General features: G+C 42.1%; 1 protein-coding gene across 2 annotated transcripts in view; it reads left to right on the top strand.

Annotated features, from left to right (window-relative positions):
• CUL1 (cullin 1) overlaps nt 1–22,513 on the top strand; it is a 71,394-nt gene that overhangs the window by 34,099 nt on the left and 14,782 nt on the right. For both annotated transcript variants that reach the window (XR_014816178.1, XM_021063586.2), the window contains exons 7-11: nt 2,852–3,014; nt 3,868–3,998; nt 18,935–19,042; nt 19,121–19,227; nt 22,243–22,291. Coding sequence is in view for 1 of the 2 variants with exons in the window: in XM_021063586.2 (XP_020919245.1) it covers nt 2,852–3,014; nt 3,868–3,998; nt 18,935–19,042; nt 19,121–19,227; nt 22,243–22,291 (558 nt within the window). In the remaining variant the exon portion in view is untranslated. The remainder of the gene's footprint in view (nt 1–2,851; nt 3,015–3,867; nt 3,999–18,934; nt 19,043–19,120; nt 19,228–22,242; nt 22,292–22,513) is intronic.

Raw genomic sequence — 22,513 nt, 5'->3', positions numbered from 1 at the left:
TATAAACAATTACTGAGCCCCTCTGGCTTTTCATGCTTTTTTTAACATTAAAATAGTAAACTCAGGTATGAGTTTACTCCTTCTCCTCAGCCCCTGCTGGAAGAGTCTGTAGAAGGTACTGAGGTACTGCCTTTTGTGGTACAAGAGAAGGAGAGCCAGTTCCCACTGAGGATGAATCAGCAGTGATACCAAAGCTTTCCCTTTCATTTGCCAAGGGGTGAAAGCTTGTTGTGCGAGAGAGCAAAGTTTTTAAGAGATGAATTTCTGCTACCAGGGTAATTATGTTCTTCCAGGAAATAGTTATGATCTCCAGAAAAAGTGGTGCTCTTTGGTTTGTGTGTCCTCTATTTCATTAGCTTTAGTTCTTAAGGTATCAGGTTTAATGAAATATTAGCCATGAAGTAGCAGGTGCTTAGAACTTCTGAATTAAAACACATAAAGATCTTGTACTGGTTTTTTTGTGTTGTTTTTTCTTTTGTCTTTTTTTAGGGCTGCACCAGTGGCATGTGGAGATTCCCAGGCTAGGGGTCAAATCAGAGCTGTAGCTGGCAGCCTACACCAGAGCCACAGCAACTCAGGATCTAAGCTGCATCTTCGACCTACACCACAGCTCACGGCAAGGCCCGATCCTTAACCCCCTCAGAGAGGCCAGGGATCGAACCCGTGTCCTCGTGGAGCTAGTCAGGTTCATTAACCACTGAGCCATGATGAGGACTCAAAGATCTTGTGTTGTTTTTTAAAAAATCAGTTTGTAATCAGGAAAAAAAATCAATCATAGATTTTAGGGGAATGCAAATAACATAAACCTGACAACTTTTGGGACAGTGTTACTTAAGTATGTACATGAAAAGCAAATAGTAATTCTAAAGTTTTTTTAATTACCTTTTTTCTCCACTAATTCGTTACATTAATATATTTTATATTTACTGGATAATAGGATTCCCTTAACCAAAAATGATATGATGTAATTAATTACATCTTATCAGAAATTTAAAGTATTTCTCCATTTATAAATTGTGCCTTTTCCTTATCCATTTTTAGTTTTGTTTTTTTGTTTTGTTTTGTTTTATTGTTGCCATACTGGTAGCATGAAGTTCCAGGGCCAGGAACTCTCACGAAAGCAGCGACCCAAGCTGCTGCAGTGACAACACCAGGCCCTTAACCCACTGTGCCATCAGGGGATTCCTCCTTACCCTTGTTTTTATTTGTGTATACCTATTGATTTTTCAGAGGTTATTATATATTAAGGATATTGACCTTGTTTGTTTTGTTTTTCACACTTTATTTAGAATGTGCAATAAAGTTCAAATTTCTGTAGTTTACGCAATGGTCCATTAGTAATTCTTGACAGCACAAGTCCCACGTGATCATTTTTGCATTTTATGTTTTCTTGGCTCTTGGATGTTTATTTTTCCACTTAAATTTTTCTAGATTTCTGCAAAATTGTGCCAAATTTAAAACTCATTTTGGGAAGTGCTGGCATTTTTACAGTACAAAATAGAGTTTTTCTTTTTACTTAGATTACCTGAATAATTTGCGATCATTGAAATTTCTTTCTTGCTTTGATAATTTAGTGGTTCTTAGGTGATAGTATACACCACACATTTCTGGTAATACACTGTAAAATATACTGACTTTTATTCACTTTGCTACTCTTTTAAATTGCATCTTTGTTTTTCTCTCTCCCTTGAAGGGAAATGTAAGAAATTGAGATACTTAAATAATTCAGTAGATTTCAGAGATGCACGTTGCAATTTATTGGCAAGAGAAGGCCATAATATTTTTAAAAATTTAAAAGTGTAATTACCAAAGTTCCCATCATGGTGCAGTGGAAACGACTCCGACTAGGAACCATGAGGTTGCAGGTTTGATCCCTGGCCTCGCTCAGTGGGTTAAGGATCTGGTGTTGCTGTGAGCTGCGGTAAAGGTTGCAGACATGGCTCAGATCTGGCGTTGCTATGGCTGTGGTGTAGGCTGGCAGCTTTAGCTCCAATTGTACCCCCTAGCCTGGGAACCTCCATATGAGTGGGCATGGCCCTAAAAAGCAAAAAAAAAAAAAAAGTGTGATTACTAATATTATTTTCATGTGGCCATTTCAGGGAGTTCTTTACGTGATTTCTGACTTAACATGGCTTTCAGTCAGATGACATGTTTCCTCACATGGTCTCTGTGTATACCGGAGGTCCATAGGCTTCTCAGAATGTTGATTTAGGGGGGTGGTACCACCCCAAAGGGTGAAATACCACATATCTGAAGGAAGAAAATTATGAACAGACATGTGAATTGTTAGTGGTATTAAGTCTTTTAAAGAAGACTTGGGGAATTCCCTTGTAGCTCAGCAGATTAGGGATCCAGCATTGTAACTGCAGCTGCTCAGGTCGCTGCTGTGGCGCAGTTTGATTCCTGGCCCAGGAACTTCCAAATACCATGGGCACAGCCAAAAATAAATACATAGGACTTGGTTGGAAGCAGAAATATATGTTAGAGAGAAAGTGGGTCACATTAATGACTGATTAATTATGGTTGGCATTTACCGTAAAATTAAAGAGCCCCTCCCCTTCTTTTCTTAATTATATTTCATTCTCAGGTTTATGAGTTTAACTTGTTGGGTTTTTTGATTTGGGGGGGGGAGGAGGTTGTTGGTTTTATTTTGTGTTTTTTTTGTGTGTGTGTGTTTTGGCTGCCCCTGCAGCATGTGGAAGTTCCTTGCCAGGGATCAAACCTACACCACAGCAGCGACAATGTGGAATCCTTAACCCACTGAGCCACCGAGGAACTCTTAACTTGCCTTTATTTTTGTAGCAATTCTTGAAAAACAAACCCAAACCACTCACTCCAGTTACTCTTGCAGGCAGAGGCTCGGCTGCTGGAGGAACAGCGGAGAGTCCAGGTCTACCTTCATGAAAGCACCCAGGACGAGCTAGCAAGGAAGTGTGAGCAGGTGCTTATTGAGAAACACTTGGAAATCTTCCACACAGAATTTCAGAATTTACTGGATGCTGACAAAAATGAAGGTGAGCCACTACGATTCAGAACAGAGACCTGTGGATTCTCAATTCAGAGTTAACATTACCAACACCAGTCTGTTTTTAAAAGGTGTATGTGTGCGCATGCGTGTGTGCACGCATGCCTTGTCATGTGTTGATTTCAAATTTCTTTAGATTGTTTTGGGTGTGACTTTGGGAGAAGAGCATCTTTTCAGTTTGGTTTCAAATATAACCTCTCCCATACACTTTAGAATTAAATGATGCCACCACTGTTTGTTTTAGTATTTTTCTTTTGAAAATCCCTCAAGATGAGAAGGCTGTTATTTTGTAGAAATATTCCCTTGTTTTACTGGGATATGTTAGGAGCCCAATAAAAGACTGTTGCTTGAATTCAGGATTTTTCTTCTTTGGTGCTCATAAGTTAACCATGTGCCGTACATATGCTAAGTGAAGAATTTGGGAGCCATTTGGTGATTTATTTGTTTGTATAGTTGAGATGGATATTTGTAAATACTCTATAAATTTATTCATTCTTAAATAATATTTGAGTGCCTATTATGTGTCAGGCATAAATAAATATGTTGAATTTTGGGAAGCATCAGATGTAGTTCCTGATAAGTCTTTTTTCTCTATTAGTGGTTTCTCATAGTAAGGGGGAAATTATGTTCTTTTAATGGCATGACTTTATTGTTACTTTCAGCTAACTATACATATGCTAAATATAAAATATTTGGTTATAATTAAGTGCATTTAATTATTATAGTCTAAAAACATGGTGGTTTTACTTCGGTGTATCTTTCCTCTCTTACAAATACATACCTAGTGGAATGGATGTGCAAAGTTTGTGTCAGTGCGTAAAGGTGGCACCTTCTTCTTTCAGATTTGGGTCGCATGTATAATCTTGTATCTAGAATCCAGGATGGCCTGGGAGAATTGAAAAAACTCCTGGAGACACACATTCATAATCAGGGTCTTGCAGCAATTGAAAAATGTGGAGAAGCTGCTTTGAATGTAAGTACCATTTAACTGAAAGTCAGTTCAACCTATCCATTCCCGCACCTATACTGCAGGCAGGCGTGTGTTGTCTCCACTTACAGATCCAAGGGGTAAGATTTTTTTCACTTGACTTTCATAGAGAAACTTGTTTTGGACCTGCGTCCCAGTGCTCCCAAGATGCGGACAATCCTGTTGCGCCAAGCAGGAACTCCTGTTTTGGCTTTTTAAAGTAGAAGGTTCACAAGCATCTTTGTTTATTCGTAAATATCTTTGTAAACTCTTCTTTGGCACTTTTTAGGCATTAACGATGTTTCTTGATTTTTTTTTTTTTCTCCTTTGTTTCTTGCACTAGAAGAGAGAAGATTCTTTCATAGAAAGAGCAGGTCAAAGCCCCCTAGAAACTTGGCTGCCCCTTGCAGGCTGCCCCTTGCAGTAATTCTGGTCTTTGTACTCCCTTTGGTTGAAAGTCACAGGGCTGTTTGCCTTGAAATGTGTAGCATTCCTACTGCACCCCACCTCCCCCGACCCCAGGAGGTACGAGAATACTCTGCTAGTTATCTATAATTCACGTGATAACCTTACATAGAAAATACCATGTTTCTAAGAGACAGGTAAGTTGTCTTCAGTTGTGTCCCTCTGGTGAACTTGAGCTTTGTTAGTGTCTGGGAGAACTAAAGGAGAAGAAAAGCTAGAACACAGTTGCTTCTGAATCAGAAACACTCTTATCCCTGATTTTATTGTGTTTGGTGTTAATTATTTCAACAACACTATCTTTAACACTATCTTTTTTAAGTCTTCATTTTCCTGTTATCTTTGTGAGATTCTTTTTCCACTTTTTAATTATGGAGGTTACCACCTCACTTGTTGCCTTGCCACTTCTGTGAGTTATTAGAGGAATGAAGTAAATTCCTTCCTGTATCTTTATAAGGTTATTAATTTTAGACTTCTAAGGTGGAAAGGGACAGGCTTAGTAGTGGGTACTGTGGAAAAGAGCTCCAGTATCAGCTTCAGATACTTCAGTGTGAAGACCCAGCACTAGGACACACACACTGTATCTTGGTGATGAGACTTCGGGGACGGTGTCTCTCAAATCCCAGCTCCTCTCTTCACTATCTGCATGGCCGTGCTACCAACTTGCTTCTCCCCTCCGTGTCAGTTGGGGTGGGGGGAAAAAGGAATAATGATAGTTTTACAAATAATACTTGTAAAGAACTTATTAAATCGAGGGTACATGTACTCAACTGTGAAGACTGCAGTTTATTATGCAGTATACTGTTTTAATTTTGAAAACTCACAAAAATTATCTCTATACCTTGATGACTCTTTTAAAAACTAAATATTGGGAGTTCCCGTCGTGGCGCAGTGGTTAACGAATCCGACTAGGAACCATGAGGTTGCGGGTTCGGTCCCTTCCCTTGCTCAGTGGGTTAACGATCCGGCGTTGCCGTGAGCTGTGGTGTAGGTTGCAGACGCGGCTCGGATCCCACGTTGCTGTGGCTCTGGCGTAGGCCGGTGGCTACAGCTCCGATTGGACCCCTAGCCTGGGAACCTCCATATGCCACGGGCGCAGCCCAAGAAATAGCAAAAAAGACAAAAAAAAAAAAAAAAAAAAAAAAAAAGTAAATATTGTGTGCGTGTTCCTCGTATTCAGAAGAGGCCAACTTGATGAAGAAAGCTTTTTAATACTGTCAGGTGTTTTCACAGTTGTTAAATAAAAACTCAATTTAGCTATATGGGCAGCAAAGGCAAGTTAAAGGACATGACTTTCCTTGAAATGAATTAAGTTGGCAGTCTTATTTCATCAGGTATGGATTAGAGTGTGGTAAATGAAGCAGGTCTTGTGTTTTCATGTACACTGTTATTTTAGGAGACTGGCCTTAGGGGACTCATGTTCCAGGTGAATATAGTTAGATTAAAAATAATTATGATAACTTGTCTTTTTGTTTTCATGGGAATGTTGGGATATTACTTCTTCTTCTTCTTCTTTTTTTTTTTTTTTAATGTCTTTGCCTTTTCTAGGGCCGTTCTGGCAGCATATGGAGGTTCCCAGGCTAGGAATCTAATCAGAGCTGTAGCTGCTGGCCTACACCACAGCCACAGCCACAGCAACTCGGGATCCAAGCCATAGCTCATGGCAACGCCGGATCGTTAACCCACTGAGCAAGGCCAGGGATCAAACCCGCAACCTCATGGTTCCTAGTTGGATTCCTTAACCACTGAGCCACGACGGGAATTCCAGGCTATTACTTCTAATGTCCATCTTTTCCAAACCAAGGCAAAGTCCTAAATGGGGAAATAATCATATTGCAATTCTCATTCTCATCTCAATACCATTTTTTCCTCTTTCCTTTGGGTACAGTCAGCTGCCTAATTGACATGATCAGTGTGTCTTGAATCTGAAATTTGCATTTTCATTACAGTCAAAGCTCACGTTCAGCTCCTAAGTGAAATCATTTCTCTATTAGAAACTTCATCTTTCAGCATTAGCAAAAATAAACTGTATTTATCAGCAGTTATATTTTACTGGAAATTAAGCTTTTAAAAGAATATTTTTGTTACTTAGATGTAAGCCACTGATAAAGGTGTTTAAAAACTAAAACAAGATTTTCCCCCACGAAGGATAATTATATATCTTATTAACTTGTATTGCATCTGCGTTAACTTTTAAAAGTCAAGACATTTAAAAAATACATATTGATTTTAATTATTATTTCCACAAGAACTGTTTTGAGGGAGGGTTGTTTTGCTTTTTAGGGCCACACTTATGGCATATGGATATAGCTGCAGCTGCCGGCCTGGCCTACACCACAGCAATGTGGGGTCCAAGCCATGTTTGCAACTTAAACCACAGCTCACAGCAATGCCAGATCCTTAACCCACTGAGCAAGGCCAGGGGTTGAACCCACATCCTTAAGGATACTAGTCAGTTTTGTTGCCACTGAGCCATAGTGGGAACTCCAAGAACTGTTTTTATATGGAAATCATGAAAATGGTATTTTAAATTGTTTTTCTTGTGAGGAAAAGTTTCTTTAAGAAAATACGTTTATTTTCTGCAAAGGGAGTTTTTCCCTGGATTTTAATTTTGTTGTTTTATCACTGAAGTTTCAGTTGACATATAAGTCTGACTAAGTGTGGATTGGTCGACATCCTTCCCAGGTCTGGTCATGTATTCTACCTTTACTCACCAATGGTGTGAAAGCTCAGGAAGCTTGAAGAAGCTCTAGAAAGAGCATGTGTAGCCAGTCTTACCTGGCGCATGGTAGCTGCTTAACTGCTCATTGTAAGACAGAATAAACTCAGCTGCTAAAACAAATAATTTTATGTAGGTATTCATTTTTATCACATGTGTAATAATAAACATGAAAGATGTATTGTAACCCAAACTGTGATGGTGTTCCAAAATCCACAAATGCTGGGGGAAAGGAGGCAGAAAAAATAGATTGTTTGAATTAGTAAATAATAATAATAATTATTATTATATCTTACTTTAAGTGGGTTTTCATTACTTTAAAAACAAATTTTGGGAGGAGTTGCTGTCATGGTGCAAGAGAATCTCACTAGGAACCATGAGGTTGTGGGTTCAATCCCTGGCCTTGCTCAGTGGGTTAAGGATCCGGCGTTGCTGTGAGCTGTGGTGTATGTAGGCTGCAGATGTGGCTCGGATCTGGCTTTGCTGTGACTGTGGTATAGGCCCGAAGCTGTAGCTCCAATTAGACCCCTAGCCTGGGAACCTCTGTGTGCCGTAGGTACATCCCCAAAAAGCAAAAAAATTAAAAAAAAATTTTTTTGGAGTTCCGCTTGTGGCTCAGCAGGTTATGAACCCAGCTAGTATCCATGAGGACACAGGTTCAATCCCTGGTCTTGCTCATTAGGTTAAGGATCTGGTGTTGTCATGAACTGTGGTGTAGGTCAAAGACCTGGCCTTGGATCTGGCGTGGCTGTGGTGTAGGCCAACACCTGCAGCTCCAATTCGACCCCTAGTCTGGGAACCTCCACATGTGGTAGGTACGGCCCTAAAAAGCTAAAAATAAAAGTAAAAACACAATTTTTAAGGTTTGAAACGTTTTGCCTAATTGAATTGTAGTGTATGAGAATAGTTTATAATTTGTCTATTAAATGCCATAGAAGATACTGCTTAGATGATTTTTTAAGGGCTGAAAAGTTTAATCCTATGATTCCATTTATACCATCAATTTGGCTAGAAAACAAGTCTTAATGCTACTTAGTCTGGCCAAGGCTGTACTTATTACAGGTTGCAATTTTATAATGTGATTCAAATAATATTTTTGTGTTAGAAACTTCAAAATCTACTTAATTTTCTAAAGGCCTTTTTTTTTTTTTTTAAAGTTAGAGCAGATTTGAAGAGAATGGCTGTTCCTGGGTAACCAGTGCCAGGGGAGAGTCCCCCTCACATGTGTCCCCCCTCTTTCCCAAAGAGGGAACTGGCAGTCCTCGAGTTACATGGCTGAAACCCTTAACCCCTGTGCTATTTTTAGATGTGTGCTGTCTCCCCTGCCTGCCCTGCACCCAGGCCAGGGAATATGGCTCAGCATCAGGGCTTCTCTCGTCACAGGACTGCAGGTTGAAGCAGGTCAGTGTGGGACCACCCCACCCACCAGGGTGTGAGATGGCAGAGTGGGGAAGAGTTCTCTCCAGCCTTCAGAAACCCTGTGGCTGAGGATGCACAGCCTACCGTGCTTCAGAACCCATTCGCATGTTGCATTGGACACCAGTAGGACTTCCGAAGTCTTGTCCACAACGAAATAAACATAGTTTTGAAACTGGTGTAGAGCTGAACAAAGGATCAGATAATTTTTTAATATACAAGTTGCCCCATTCGTGGCCTCTAGACTGAAAAGAGAGTAGCATGGCAGGGTTAGTCAGCATATTGCATTAAGACTCAGCTGGGAGTCGAGAAAGATCTTGTGTGCTTGTGTAGATGAGCCAGGGCACTTGAAGTGTGTTCAGTCCTCGGCAGTACGGTGACTGTAGAAAGAGAATCCCTGTTCATATAGGAGGAGGGTGGGCCCATCCACGTAGGTCTTAAGGGGGAGCATCTTGAGAGCAGAGTCTACACCTTCAGGTGTAAATAGCTGACAGCAGAGGCCCATGGTGTGGCTGACCCTGTGCTGGGCTCTCAGTTGTTTCATGTACCAAAGCAACTAGCCACATGGTGCTGGCTGGTTTTTACAACTCACTGCGCCAGTGCTCCAGATAAAATTGAAATCATTTTCATCCATTCAACAAGCATTTCTGGCCTTCCAGCGATGAATCTTGATGTTAAGAATTCCAGTGTGAAGTACCCCACCTCTCCATGAGCTCGTCTGCCTGCCTTACTGACTTATGTATCAGGCCTGTTTTAAAGCTCACACCTTCTTCCCCTGTTCCTTAGCACAATCAATGGTGGCAGCTGTGTGACATGTGCCACCTGGCCCTCGTCCTTTTCGCTAGCAGCATCAGTGATCTAAAATGGTATCGTTTCCTAGTGAGTCGACCTGGCTTGGACAGCCTGCCTGTTTGCCCACCCAATAGTGTGTTTCTCAGCTACATCCTCTCCGATGGGTCAGTAGGGTGTGGACATGCCACCTTCCTTGGCTCTCCAAGCAGTTTGTGTCCAGTCCTAAAGCTGCCCTTATAGTCTGGGCCCTGTCACTTCACTTCTGAGTGGTCTTACCTCAGCTGTTCCTGTTCACACCTCTTCATGCATAGCAGTTTTATCACTCAAAGATACTACTTAATGCATTAACAGTTTTACTCCACATTCTTCATCCTTTGTTTAAAATAAAGCAAAAAAACAAACAAAAAACACCCTCTTCCCTAAAATATTAAATCTTAACTTTGTATTAAATCAAAATCCTCTTCTGATTGGCCCCTATTTTTATGAACTTCTTCTGGTAAAACTGCTCTATCCTCATTCCCCGCAAATACACTTCCTTATACTCATCTACCGTCTCTGCCCGTAATGAGTCCTTCCTGGTTTCTTCCTGCTTAGTCCTGCTTTTTTAAGGCCCTTTTATTAAAAGATCTCTCCATTAACTATCCCAGCCTGCCTGGTTATACCCTCATCCTGAACCCTTGTGGCATTTATAAAAATCTCCCATCTGCCATTTTATATTTGTGTATAACCTCTCTGCTTCCTGTCACTTCATTGATTGTAAATCCCTTGAGAGTAAAGCTGACGCCTTCGTAAGGATTTATACTCCATTGTTGGAGCCCTGGCGCCTTACTCAGGTCTGTGTTGGTGATGATGACGACGAGGGCCCTGGTGAAGAAGGAGAGCCCCCTGCTGCTGCCTACCACCCCCTTTCCGGTTTCACCCACCTCGCTCTTCATTCTCATCATTGCCGTCGTCTGCTCTGAAACACTCGGTTCCAAACACGTCTTGCTGTACCTTCCTGATTCTTCTCTCTACTTATTCCTTGTTTCTTTTTTTTCCCCTCTAAGTTAAACACCTTTATCTTTCAAAACCCTCAAATGCCATTTCCTCCACGAAGCCTTTCTCGATCACCCCACCCTTTGAAGTAATAGCATGTTGGAGTATTTACGTGACAGTCACACTGCATGTATCTTAGATGTCTGGGTAAAAACCTTCCCCAGCGATGGCTTTATCCGTCTTCATGTCCTCCCCTCGGCACAGAGTCTTGTACAGAGAGGGTGTGCTTATGTCTAATTATACTCCTCACTGTTTGCAGCAGGATTCAGGACTGCTTACACAGTACATAAAAGACAGTGGGATAAAGGAAATAAGAGAGTAGTAAAATAAAGCTTGGAAACAAACGAAGCTAAGTGTACGATTGCACTCAAAGAACCTGCAGTGAAGTTCAGTACTCTTTGTTAGAGGAGGGTCACAAGTTTGCCTCCAGTTTTTCTTTGTCAGAACAGAGAGCTTGTTGGGAAGGACAGTACTGTGGAGTACAGTCAGCTCCTTGATTCGCAGTGGTCACAGGAAATAAGCCTGTAACTCAAAAGAGGGGACTTGATTGGCATTGAGAAGTGACAATACATTTCCCAATGGTAGGAAGTCATCCATGTGAGTACAAAGTGAATTCTAAATCAGGTCATTGGATGGCTTTGTAATTTCTCCTGACACCAAAGTTTTATAGCAGAGTACTAAAATAAAGCCCAGGGAGAGAGTCAATGCAGACTTTAAGTACTTGCTAATGAATAAGTGCTTGACAGTACAGTGGGTTCCACGTTGAATTTTTAATAAACACACGATTCCGTAGCATCTGGGTTCCATCGTACTTCACTAGAGAGCGGGCTTCGTAAATTAGGTTTAGAGAGTGTTTCCATAATGTCTTCAGGGCAAAAATGGCAACAGATAACCACAAAGTCTTCTTTGAAGCCGTATCCTAATCTAATGACCTCAGTCTAACTGAAACTGAAATGTAATCCAGCAGGAGTGGGCTTGTGGATCCTTCCATGTTCAGCAGAGCTGTTGGTCCAACAGTGGGGAGCCGGACTAAGCCAGAAAGTTGTGTTTATTGTATACAGAAGTGGGAGCTGGCAGAGCTGGCAGCTCTAGGATGGGGAGCGATGGCAGTTGAAAAAGGGAGCACTTACAATGGAGTATGTTTAAGGCAGAAATAAAATCAGGTAGCTCTGACAAGCATATTAAAAGATACTAAAAATACTAAAAAGTATAAGACTAAAGGGTGAATCTAGGACTATCAGAATGACAAAAAAGTTCTGTGGTTTGGATTGAGAATTTGAGGTAGATGTAATCATAAGTACTCAGTTGCCGGTGAACTCACAGCAGAATAAACAGCGACACAGTGCTGGGTGCTTCTGGCAGATTTGGGTTTAGTTTGGACATCCAAGATTCTCTTTCTCTTCTGGAGTAAAATGCTTAACTTAATTCTGACCCAGCCTTTCTATGGATGGTAATAGAGGAAGATTGTCCTCTCAGAGCTAAAACTAGCTAGGAAACCTTACATTTGGAAACTGGATTTATTTGGTCAGAGGGGATGACATGAGCTGTTAGACTATGCAGAGTGTGGGATAAGAAAATCCTAGATCCTAGACTGTCAGAGCTATAGGCTATTCCTTAGAGCTGGGTGATGGATTAGGGGCAGCTGGTTTTACTATTCTTATTTTGAATATGTTGAAACTTTGCCATAATAAAAGATTTTTCTAATAAATGAAAAAGGGAGTTCCCCAGCAGCCTAGAAGGTTGAGAACTTGGCATTGTCACTGCTGTGGCGTGGGTTTGATCCCTGGCCCAGGAGCTTCTACATGCCTCGGGTGCAGCCAAAAAAAAAGGAAAGAAAGAAAGAAAAAGGAAGAAATGTGCCAGATTCAGTGCAGTTGATGTGGGAAGGGAGAAAGAGAAGGGACCAAGAAGCTGTTTTTAGGATAAAAGGAAACAGTTTTATACAGTGTAAGTCAAACTGATAAGTTTTGTAATTACACAAAATCTGATAAATCATTCTTTGTCTTAGGACACTTTTTCTTGGCAAGTCTAAGTTAGTTCCACTTTCAAAATTTAATATTTTCACCTTTGATCACCCAGAACCTAAATCTAGTCAGTTTAGAGCCTCAGCTTTAACAGGGTAGTGAATACCAGAGGGTGAAGGTGGGCTCCAGGGTTGCAGAGAAATAGGAGTGTGAGCCAGGACCAGGGGAGTGATGGGGGTCAGGGCCAAAAATGAAAGCCCACACAGTCACACAGCTCAGGTCAGAAGTTTGTAAGAGTTCATCAGTGTTCAAAGGTCATGATCAGATTTATTAATTATAGTCTGAGGGTCAGAGCCATGATCATAGCATAAGTAAAAATGGTTGAAGCAGGAGTTCCTGTTGTGGCGCAGTGGTTAACGAATCCGACTAGGAACCATGAGGTTGCGGGTTCGGTCCCTGCCCTTGCTCAGTGGGTTAAGGATCCGGCGTGGCCGTGAGCTGTGGTGTAGGTGGCAGATGTGGCTCGGATCCCGCGTTGCTGTGGCTCTGGCATAGGCCGGTGGCTACAGCTCCGATTCAACCCCTAGCCTGGGAACTTCCATATGCCGCAGGAGTGGCCCAAGAAATAGCAAGAAGACAAAAAGACAAAAAAAATAAAAAATAAAAAAAATGGTTGAAGCAAAAAGCAACAGGTGGACAGAGGTTAAAATGGTGAGAATGGAGAGGACTGGCTAAAAAGCTAGGTTTGTTTGTCTTGGTATTTTAAACTTTAAACCATTCTATGAAAGACTACTGACTCCTGCTTATCAAAATAAAGAGTTTAGATGATGCAGTAGAAAAAGCCCATTAGAAAATTGTAACTCTTTTAATACTAAATGAGCATACCCCCCATACCCCCACTTGTCTCGCACTTGGGGAGAGTGGCTTTTTGTTGATTTGTTTGCTTTTGCTCGTTAATAAATATCTAAATCACTTTTATACCCTGAGCACACAGACTGGCAGTGGAGGGGGTCTCAGAAACAGAGTGATAGGTAGCCAGCCTAGGATCAAGGTTTCCACAGGTAGTTGTCAGAGTTTACTGGAGGTTTGTGATTGTTGTTGTTTTGTTTTGTTTTGTTTTTTCTTTCAGGGGCTACACCTTTGGCAAATGGAAGTTTCCAGGCTGGGGGTCGAATCGGAGCTACAGCCACTGGTCTACACCACAGCCATAGCAACGCCAGATCTGAGCCAAGGTCTGCAACCTACACCAGAGCTCATGGCAATGCCAGATCTTTAACCCACTGAGTGAGGCCAGGGATTGAACTCACATCCTCAGGGATAATAGTTGGGTTCATTACTGCTGAGCCACAGCAGGTATTCCCTGTGATTGTTTTTTTTTTTGTGAACATTGTGCTTCTCTGGGTTTTGTGTGGAGATGATGTGACTCCAAAGGGGAAAGGCTAATGCCCTGGGGAAGAAGAGTTACACAGCCCCAAATAATTGTGGTGTGTTCTTGTTAATTAAGGAGACGTCACTTCTTTTCTTTCATTCTTGAAGAGAAACAAACCTGAGGCGAGGACGTCAGCCTATGGAGCAAGGCCCCAGTGGCCTGAGCTGCTGATCCTCCATCCCCTGAGAGCTCTTGTGAAGCCCCCATACCCCTGGAGCTGTTCTGAGTGAAGTGCAGAGCCACATGCATGAAGTAGGAGAGCCTGGAGCCTCTGGGGCCCCCTCATCCTCTTCAGAACCAGTTTGCCTTAGGATCTGGATCATCCTGGGAGATGGTGTCTGACATGCATCTGGGAGATGGGCTTTTAGAACTTCCTTGTTAGCAGACCCTATGGGATAGAAGATAATAATTTAGATATGATCATTGTCGTACCTGGTTTCGCCATTTAAGAACCAGTTGGTTGGAGTTCCCTGGTGATCTAGCAGTTGAGGATCTGGTATTGTCACTGCTGTAGCTCAGATGACTACTGTGGCACAGGTTTGATTCCTTGGCCTGGGAACTTGCACATACCGTGGATGCAGCCCTAAGAAAGAACGAATTGGTGAATCCTGCCTGCCTAGGTGCTGGGAGCTGCAGCAGTCAGAGGCCAGGCCTGCTCTGTCTGGCAGGCTCCTTTGAGCTGACAGCCAGGAGGAGAGACGGCTGTTAGCAACAAGTCTCAAGGACAATGAGTCTGTTGTGGAAGTTCGAGGGCTACCTGAGAAAACACTGGAGACCAGTGGAGCTCCTGAGGCAGGTGCGAAACCAAGATGTGTCCTAGGAACCCAGAAGTCAGTATGATGGGAGGAGGGACCGTGGCCCTGAAAGGCTGTCCTGACCAGGGGGATCCTCGAAAGCCAGGTTGGTGATGCCACCTTAATCCTAAGGGCAAGAGGAAGCCAGGTAAACAAGGCTTAGAATCAACCTGAAATGGGCACATTTTATTTTTCACAGAATTGCCACCATGTGGGAAACAGATGAAAAGGAAGGAGAGTTGTTAGTGCTAGTAGCCCGGCTAGGTATGTTGGGCTGATTCAGATGGACATGACACGGGCTGGTGCTGGGGCCGGGGTGCAGAGCAGGAGTAGGTAGTGAGCCTGTGTGGTGGACAGGATTTGGGTTGGGTAATTGTTGAAGCTGGATAACGAATACAAGGGGTGGGTTTTACTGTTCTTTGACATTCTGAATATATTTGAAATTTTTTCTCCAATAAAATGTTGAAAGAAAAGAAATGGAAAGAGAGGTCCAAAAGAGCAGCCGGGCCGGGCGAGGTGAGGTCGGCTCTGACACACGCAGTTCGGGGACCCGTGAGGCATCCGAGGCGGGTTGTCTGAGCTGAGTGGGAGTGTCTGGTCTGGTCTGGAGATGAGTGTGACAGCCACTGGCATAATGATGATCACGTAGGTGGTGGATGAAGTTTCTCTGAGAGGAGCCTGAGAGGTGTTTCTTATAGGCAAAGAACTCCTGTGATTTCATCAAAAATTCACATCTTCGTTTTCTTGAAAAAACAGGCGTCTTCATCTAGCTGATCTTTTCTGTCCTTACCTCTGTTGCTCTTTTTTTTTTTTTTTTTCTTAATTTTTTTAAAATTTTATGGCCACATCCATGGCATAGGGAAGTTCCCAGGCCAGGGGATGAATCTGGGCCATAGCTGCAGCAACACCAGATCCTATGCCAGGCCAAGGATTGAACCCACACCTGCAGAGGTCTGAGTTGCTGTAGTTGGGTTCTCTCTCTCTCTCTCTTTTTTTTTTTCCTTTTTCGTCTTTTGTCTTTTTAGGGCTGCATCTGCGGCATATGGAGTTTCCCAGGGTAGGGTTCAAATAGCTGTTGCTGCTGGCCTACGCCAGAGCCGCAGCAGTGCCAGATCTGAGCCGCGTCTGTCACCTACACCACAGCTCACGGCAACGCCAGATCCTTAACCCACTGAGCGAAGCCAGGGATCGAACCCAAAACCTCATGGTTCCCAGTTGCATTCATTTCCTCTGCACCTCAATGGGAACTCCTGTAGTTGGGGTCTTAACTCACTGTTCCACAGCGGGGACTCCTCTCTGACTTTCATAACCCTGCTGTCAGCTGCCCTCTGAAACACCTCCTAAAGATCATCATTTACCTCTGGTTTGGGTAAATCACTCACCCTTTGATTGTCTTTTCTCCCTTTGGTACTGCTGACTATTCTTCCTTCTCTCCCCAGTGTTATTCTTGTGTGTTCCTGTCTCCATCAGCCCTTGTCAGGTGCCCTCTCTGGATCTCAGATGCTAAATTCCAATTTCCAGGGCTTGGTGCCTTAGCACACTCTTCCTAGTGTGGGTTCCATTCCCACACTCACTTCTTAGCAGCCAGGCTCCTGGCTAAGTCTTCTCCTGTGGCAGGATGAATCTGGAGTTGTAGTCTGAAGACTCTCGTCCCCTTAGGGAAGATCTGTCTTTCTGTCTGTAATTCCTTCCTGGCACTTACTGGGACATTTATGTTTTTCCAAATCCTGAATCTGAGAAAAATTGGTCAAGAAATCAAAAACTGAGAAAAGCATTGTATTTCTCCTGCACACGTAATGTCGTCACAGAGACTTCCCTGGTTTGGAGGAATCCATTGATGATGGTCCAGGGCTTGGGCAGGGGTGCTGATGCGGGGCGTCCAGCGTGCAGGTCGCCTCTGCAGGCAGGATGGGGCAGAGGAGCAGCACCATCTAACTGGTCAGTCTCCCTTGTAGGTGATACCCAGGTATAAGTGTGTGTGGGTGGCCCACCCTGCTGCTAAGGGTGAGTCATCTTGCAAATAAGCACTAAGCTGTTGATATACATAATATACTTTATATCTGTCCTGTGAGTGGTGTTCCAAGAAATAGTAAGTTTTGGAAGCAGATTAATTCTCTAAATGGGCAGTTTTGATATAGGATTCTTTAATGCTATTAACCTTGAGTGTTATTTTAGTCAAATACTACCTGGTAATGTTTGCTGGCATTTTATTTTATTTTTTATTTTTTTTGTCTTTTTGCTATTTCTTGGGCCACTCCCGCGGCATATGGAGTTTCCCAGGCTAGGGGTCGAATTGGAGCTGTAGCTGCCAGCCTACGCCAGAGCCACAGCAACACGGGATCCGAGCCGCGTCTGCAACCTATGCCACAGCTCACGGCAACGCCGGATCGTTAACCCACTGAGCAAGGGCAGGAATCGAACCCGCAACCTCATGGTTCCTAGTCGGATTCGTTAACCACTGCGCCACGATGGGAACTCCGTTTGCTGGCATTTTTTAGTGTTTGGATACTCACTAGCGGTGAAGTTCTTGGTAAATACTTTAAAAGAACAAGTGCAGAGAGAAAAGTAATGTGAGCCGGTGAAATAACTTGAGATGAAGTCAGAAAGCAAACTAAAATGTGAATTAGCAAAAGCAGTATCAGTTTCAACAGGAAAGTGAAAATTAAATGCAAACAATATTTTCGTTATTGAAGAAATGAGTTTACATAGAGTAAGATGTGTGTGAACTGAGAAATTTTTTTGGGTGCAGTCTTATGATTAAGACCATTAATACAAATTGCAAGAAATTCTTTTAAACCTGGAAAAATTGTCATGAAACTAAAAGCAGGATTATATGATGGGACAGAAATGCTGTGTGTTTTTAATTTTTAGGATAGATCATTTAAAAATATTAAATATATGTAGCATTGGCTTTCAACATTTTAAGTGATTTTTATTTGGCATTTATTTTAAGTTCCTTTTTAATGTTTAATCAAATATCTGTCAGGTAGAGTGCACTTTACGTGTCATTGAAATATAGTCCTGTCACAATATATTTGTCCGTAACAATAATGAACCTGGCATGTGTTGGCAGAACGTTTCAGCTCCTGCACTCCAGGCCACCTGTCTGTGAAATGGTGGCCCCTGTGCCCTTCTGCCCATGCCATCCATCAACACCACCCACCCCAGGCTAAGCTTCTGTCCCTAACCTGTCACCTGGGTCCAGGTCTGGCCCTTTGGCAGATGCTTACCTGTGACTTAGTTTCTTCATCTATAAGATGGGCATGCAAATAACACTGACCTCTCAGTTTGACTGTGACACTTCCGCTGAACGTGCGGCAGGTTCTCAACACCAGCTGGTCTGCTTTTATTATTACCCAGTACTGTCGCCTTTGGCCCTTATTTTCCCTGTCTGTCTTTTGCATCACTCCGGAAACCTCTCCTGTGGTTGATCCTTAGATTTCATTTCCATTACATTGGGTGAAAGAGATACCCAGTTAGTTGGCCATCCTGCTGCTCCCCCAGTACTCTCCCTTCTCCCAGACCCTGGCTTTTCCCACCTTCATTCTCTTTATTTGTCCACAAGGGTCTTCTGATTTGCTTGGGTGCACTGGTCAGACCCTCGCTGCCACTTCTGACCCCCCCAGCCCATGTCCACACTTCCTAGGACTTAAAACCCACATTATTCTTGCATTGCTTCTCCAGCTAAGTTCTAAATAATGGACTGACTGGTTTCCCAGCCAAAACAAAATCCAGAATTTGCGGGGGTTTTTTGTTTGTTTTTGTCGTTGGTCTTTTGGGCCACAGATGCAGCATATGGAGGTTCCCAGGCTAGAGGTCGAATCAGAGCTGCAGCTGCTGGCCTATGCTACAGCCACACCAGATTCAAGCTGCATCTGTGACCTACACTGCAGCATATGGCAATTCTGGATCCTTAATCCACTGAGTGAGGCCAGGGCTTGAACCTGAGTCCTAATGGGTATTAGTCAGGCTCACTGAGCCACAACAGGAACTCCCCAGAATTTGAATTTTTAACAACAAAAGTTGGCTAAAGCAAAGTATCACTTAGAAAGCTTTTTTTGGGGGGGGGGGTCTCTCTGAATTTTCAAGTAATTTGAAAAATCACTGATTTTATTACAGTTTGAAATCAGTGTTTAATTTTGAGTGCAGAGAATATATTTTCTTTTATTATATCTATAAACAGAATGTCCTGTGTGTTTTGATGATAGAGTGAAAACTATTCCTTGATCTTAACTGGTTAACATCCTTGAAGAAGTATCCAGACCTTTTGGAATATTTTATAGTAGCATGTTAATAAACAATCAACATGTCTGTTTTTCCCTCTACCCAAGGACCCCAAAATGTATGTACAGACAGTGTTGGATGTTCATAAAAAGTACAACGCCCTGGTGATGTCCGCGTTCAACAATGATGCTGGCTTTGTGGCTGCGCTGGACAAGGTGAGTGTGCTGGCCCGTGGCTTTCGTGTGGGGTGGGTGGCTGGTACGTTGTCCTCTAACGGTGTCTCTGACCCACAGGCTTGCGGGCGCTTCATAAACAACAACGCAGTTACCAAAATGGCTCAGTCTTCCAGCAAATCCCCTGAGTTGCTGGCTCGATACTGTGACTCCTTGTTGAAGAAGAGGTACTAGTGACTTTGCAGTTTGTTGTAAACCTGTTTAAAATCTTAGCCTCTTTGAAGAGCTAAACTCTATATTGCATTTTGTGTATAATGTAATTTTTGTTCCTTTTGAGAAAACAGTATAAACCTACTGTAAAGAAGTGGTAGAGCGTTCCCTTTGTGGCTCAGCGGTTAACGAACCTGACTAGGATCCACGAGGATGAGGGTTTGATCCTTGGCCTTGCTCAGTGGATTAAGGATCCAGTGTTGCTGTGAGCTGTGGTGTAGGTTGCAGACGCAGCTTGGATGTGACGTGGCTGTGGCTGTGGTGCAGGCTGGCCGCTATAGCTCCAATTTGACCCCTAGCCTGGAAATTTCCATATGCTGTGGCTGCAGCCCAAAAAGCAAAAAAAAAAAAAAAAAAAAAAAAAAAGTGAAATACACCTTTTTTGTCTTCCTAAAAGGCACTTGACTATATATGTTAAATGCCCAGTTTATGTTTTTCTTACGTTACTAAATTCTTTGTAATTGTCGCCCGTGTGAGCATGACCCTTTTAGCTAAATAGATTCCACTAGGCAGGTCCAGCTGGTGGTTACAACAGAAAGTCACCACTTCTCTTCATTCCCTAGTTGTTCTTTTCTATTGGCCTTGCTTAATTTTTTTCCAGTTGAAAATTTTGTAGCTCCCACTGGCTGCTTTTTAAAACAGAAGACTCTCCCATATTACAGTATTCTCATTATTCTGTGTACTTTTAACATTTATCTTCCTTTAATGACTTTGATTTAGTACTGCTTTTTCATAGTCTGTATATTTTGAGCATCTTATTTCTCAACTGATATTTCCCTAATCACTGTATGTGTATTGATCACTAGAGGCACCATAATCTGATTCTCTGCGTTGTGTTTTTTGAAGTTCTCAATAATTTTTGTGTGGGTTTTGGTTTGCCCCAGCTTCTCTTTCACTGAACTAGCTTTCAGTTTAGAAATGCTCCAGGCTTATTTTAGTGATCCAGATATCACATCAACACATGTTGCAGTAGTTTTCCATGCCCCCAGTTAGAGGGGTTTGATATTAAAAAATTTTAAGGAGCTCTCTAAGGCTCATATAATCCCATTATGAAAAAGACTGAGAATAACTACACTACCAAGAGAAAGACTACAAACAAGTCTCACTTAGAAATAGAGATGTGGGGAATCTTAAGTAAAATATTAGCAAACTAAATTTATCAGTGAACCAAAGAATAATTGTTCAGAATGTAGGACAGCTTTCTAGGAATGAATGCAAGGATGGCTCAGTAGTAGCAGATGGAATATAATTGACTTTAACAACAGAGCTATATGAACAACAATGTGGTCTTCTTGATTGACATGGGGAAAATATTTAATAAGGTTAATAGCCATCTCTTTTTTTATTTTTTTTTAAGAGCTGCACCCACGGCATCTGGAAGTTCCCAGGCTGAGGGCCGAATCAGAGCTACAGCTGCTGGCCTACACCACAGCCACAGCAATGTGGGATCTGAGCCGAGTCTGTGACCTACACCACAGCTCACGGCAATGCTGGGTTCTTAACCCGCTGAGTGAGGCCAGGGATCAAACCCGCATCCTCATGGGTCGTAGTCAGGTTGATTCACCACTGAGCCACTGAGTACTCCAATAGCCGTCTCTTTTAACTTTGTCAGGAAGCCATTTGCCCAAGGCCTGGTGCAAATTGAGTATTTGATTTTTTTCCTCCCTATTGCAGTGCTTATCTAATGTATAATTTAGCAGTTCTAATCAGATTCTCTAATGTATTCATTTCAGGAGTGAAAATGGACTTTAAATTGGAATGCCTCTTGTGACCTTTTATTTTTTAGGCTCAGTAAAATGAAAATTTTCAATATTTTAAATGTGTAGATACTCTTGTAGGGCTTCAGTTTGTTTGACTTTTTGTCTTTTCATAAATGGTCCTCATCAAGTCTCCTGGTGTATATTATTCTTTAGTTAAGGCTGCTAAAGCAGGCAGAATGGTGGATAGTTCTGAGTGCTGTTTTAACAAGTGTATGTTAGTGATTGGACTCCAGGGACACTTAAGTTAAACTCTTCCAGGAAAGAGACACAGGCCTGACCTATCAGTGAGAAGAATGGGCTTCCTGAGCCAAGTATTTCCCCCCTCCGCCCAGGGCTGTACCCACAGCATATGGAAAGTTCCTAGGCTAGGGGCTGAATTGAAGCTGTGGCTGCCAGCCTATACCACAGCTATAGAAACTTAGGATCCAAGCTGCTTCTACAACCTATGCTGTAGCTTGCAACAATGCCAGATCCTTAACCCACTGAGCAAGGCCAAGGATTAAACCCACAATCCTCACGGATACTAGTCTGGTTCTTTAACCCATTGAACCACAACCGGAATTCCTGAGCCAACTATTCTTAAGTAGGATCACGTCTTTAGAGCTTGTTTGCTGGTTGGATCATTTTATATGGATTTTATAGGGGTCTTGTTTATTAAGGTCTCTTGGAGTAAAAGCTTTGAATTTTTACCCTGCAATCACCTTTCAGTTAATATTTATTCATAGACTAGAGTGAATCAAGCAGTTGTAAAAGGACAACCATCTATTTTGTGGACGTAATGACACGTAAGGCAACACTTTAGAGGTAGTTTACAAACTCTTTTATCTTTAATTACTAGGCCATTAAAAGGCCTTTTATTTTTTCAAAGTTAAGTTAAAGCGTATTATATAGAAAGCAATTAGAAAAGTAAAAGGCATGTTTAAATGGATTATCTTAAAGGAAAACTTGATTCAGAATGTTTGGGGAAGCTTTTAATAAGTATCATCTATTGAGATCCATTGTGGATATTCTACATTATTCTGTGGAAGAACAGATTATGAAAGAGAGATAAAGTGTAGGACAGCCTAAACCTTCCCTCTTCCCCGTGCTAATTTGAGAACTAACCACTTGAATGTTCAGAACCACACTCTAATGTGGTTTGGTTGAGTGGTGCTTGTTTGATAAATGTTTCCTGATTTATTTTAAAACACTATACCTTTTAAAATTTTTCAGTTCCAAGAACCCAGAAGAAGCAGAGCTAGAAGACACACTCAATCAAGTGGTAAGAAGCTCCAGGGTCACGTCAATGTGCAAGTAGCCTTTTCTCTGACAAGTGGCTTTTCAGTTATTTAAATGAGGCATATGGAATATGGAAAGTAGTAGAAGCATTCGTTTTATTTTGAATCTATGATTTTACTCCCTATATTAAGTCCTTAATTTTGGCATTTGTACTTTCCTTATTTGTATTCAGTCTAGACTTAACGTAATTTTAGGGATTGATGAA

This window comes from Sus scrofa, chromosome 9 (genome assembly GCF_054392235.1).
Source record: "Sus scrofa isolate SSC_HxYL_T2T_F1_AM1 chromosome 9, Sscrofa_HxYL_maternal_Yorkshire_Landrace_v2.0, whole genome shotgun sequence".
NCBI classification, from domain to species: domain Eukaryota; kingdom Metazoa; phylum Chordata; class Mammalia; order Artiodactyla; family Suidae; genus Sus; species Sus scrofa.
Note: the sequence above shows the minus strand (reverse complement) of the source record. Positions and strands in the feature narration are given on the sequence as shown.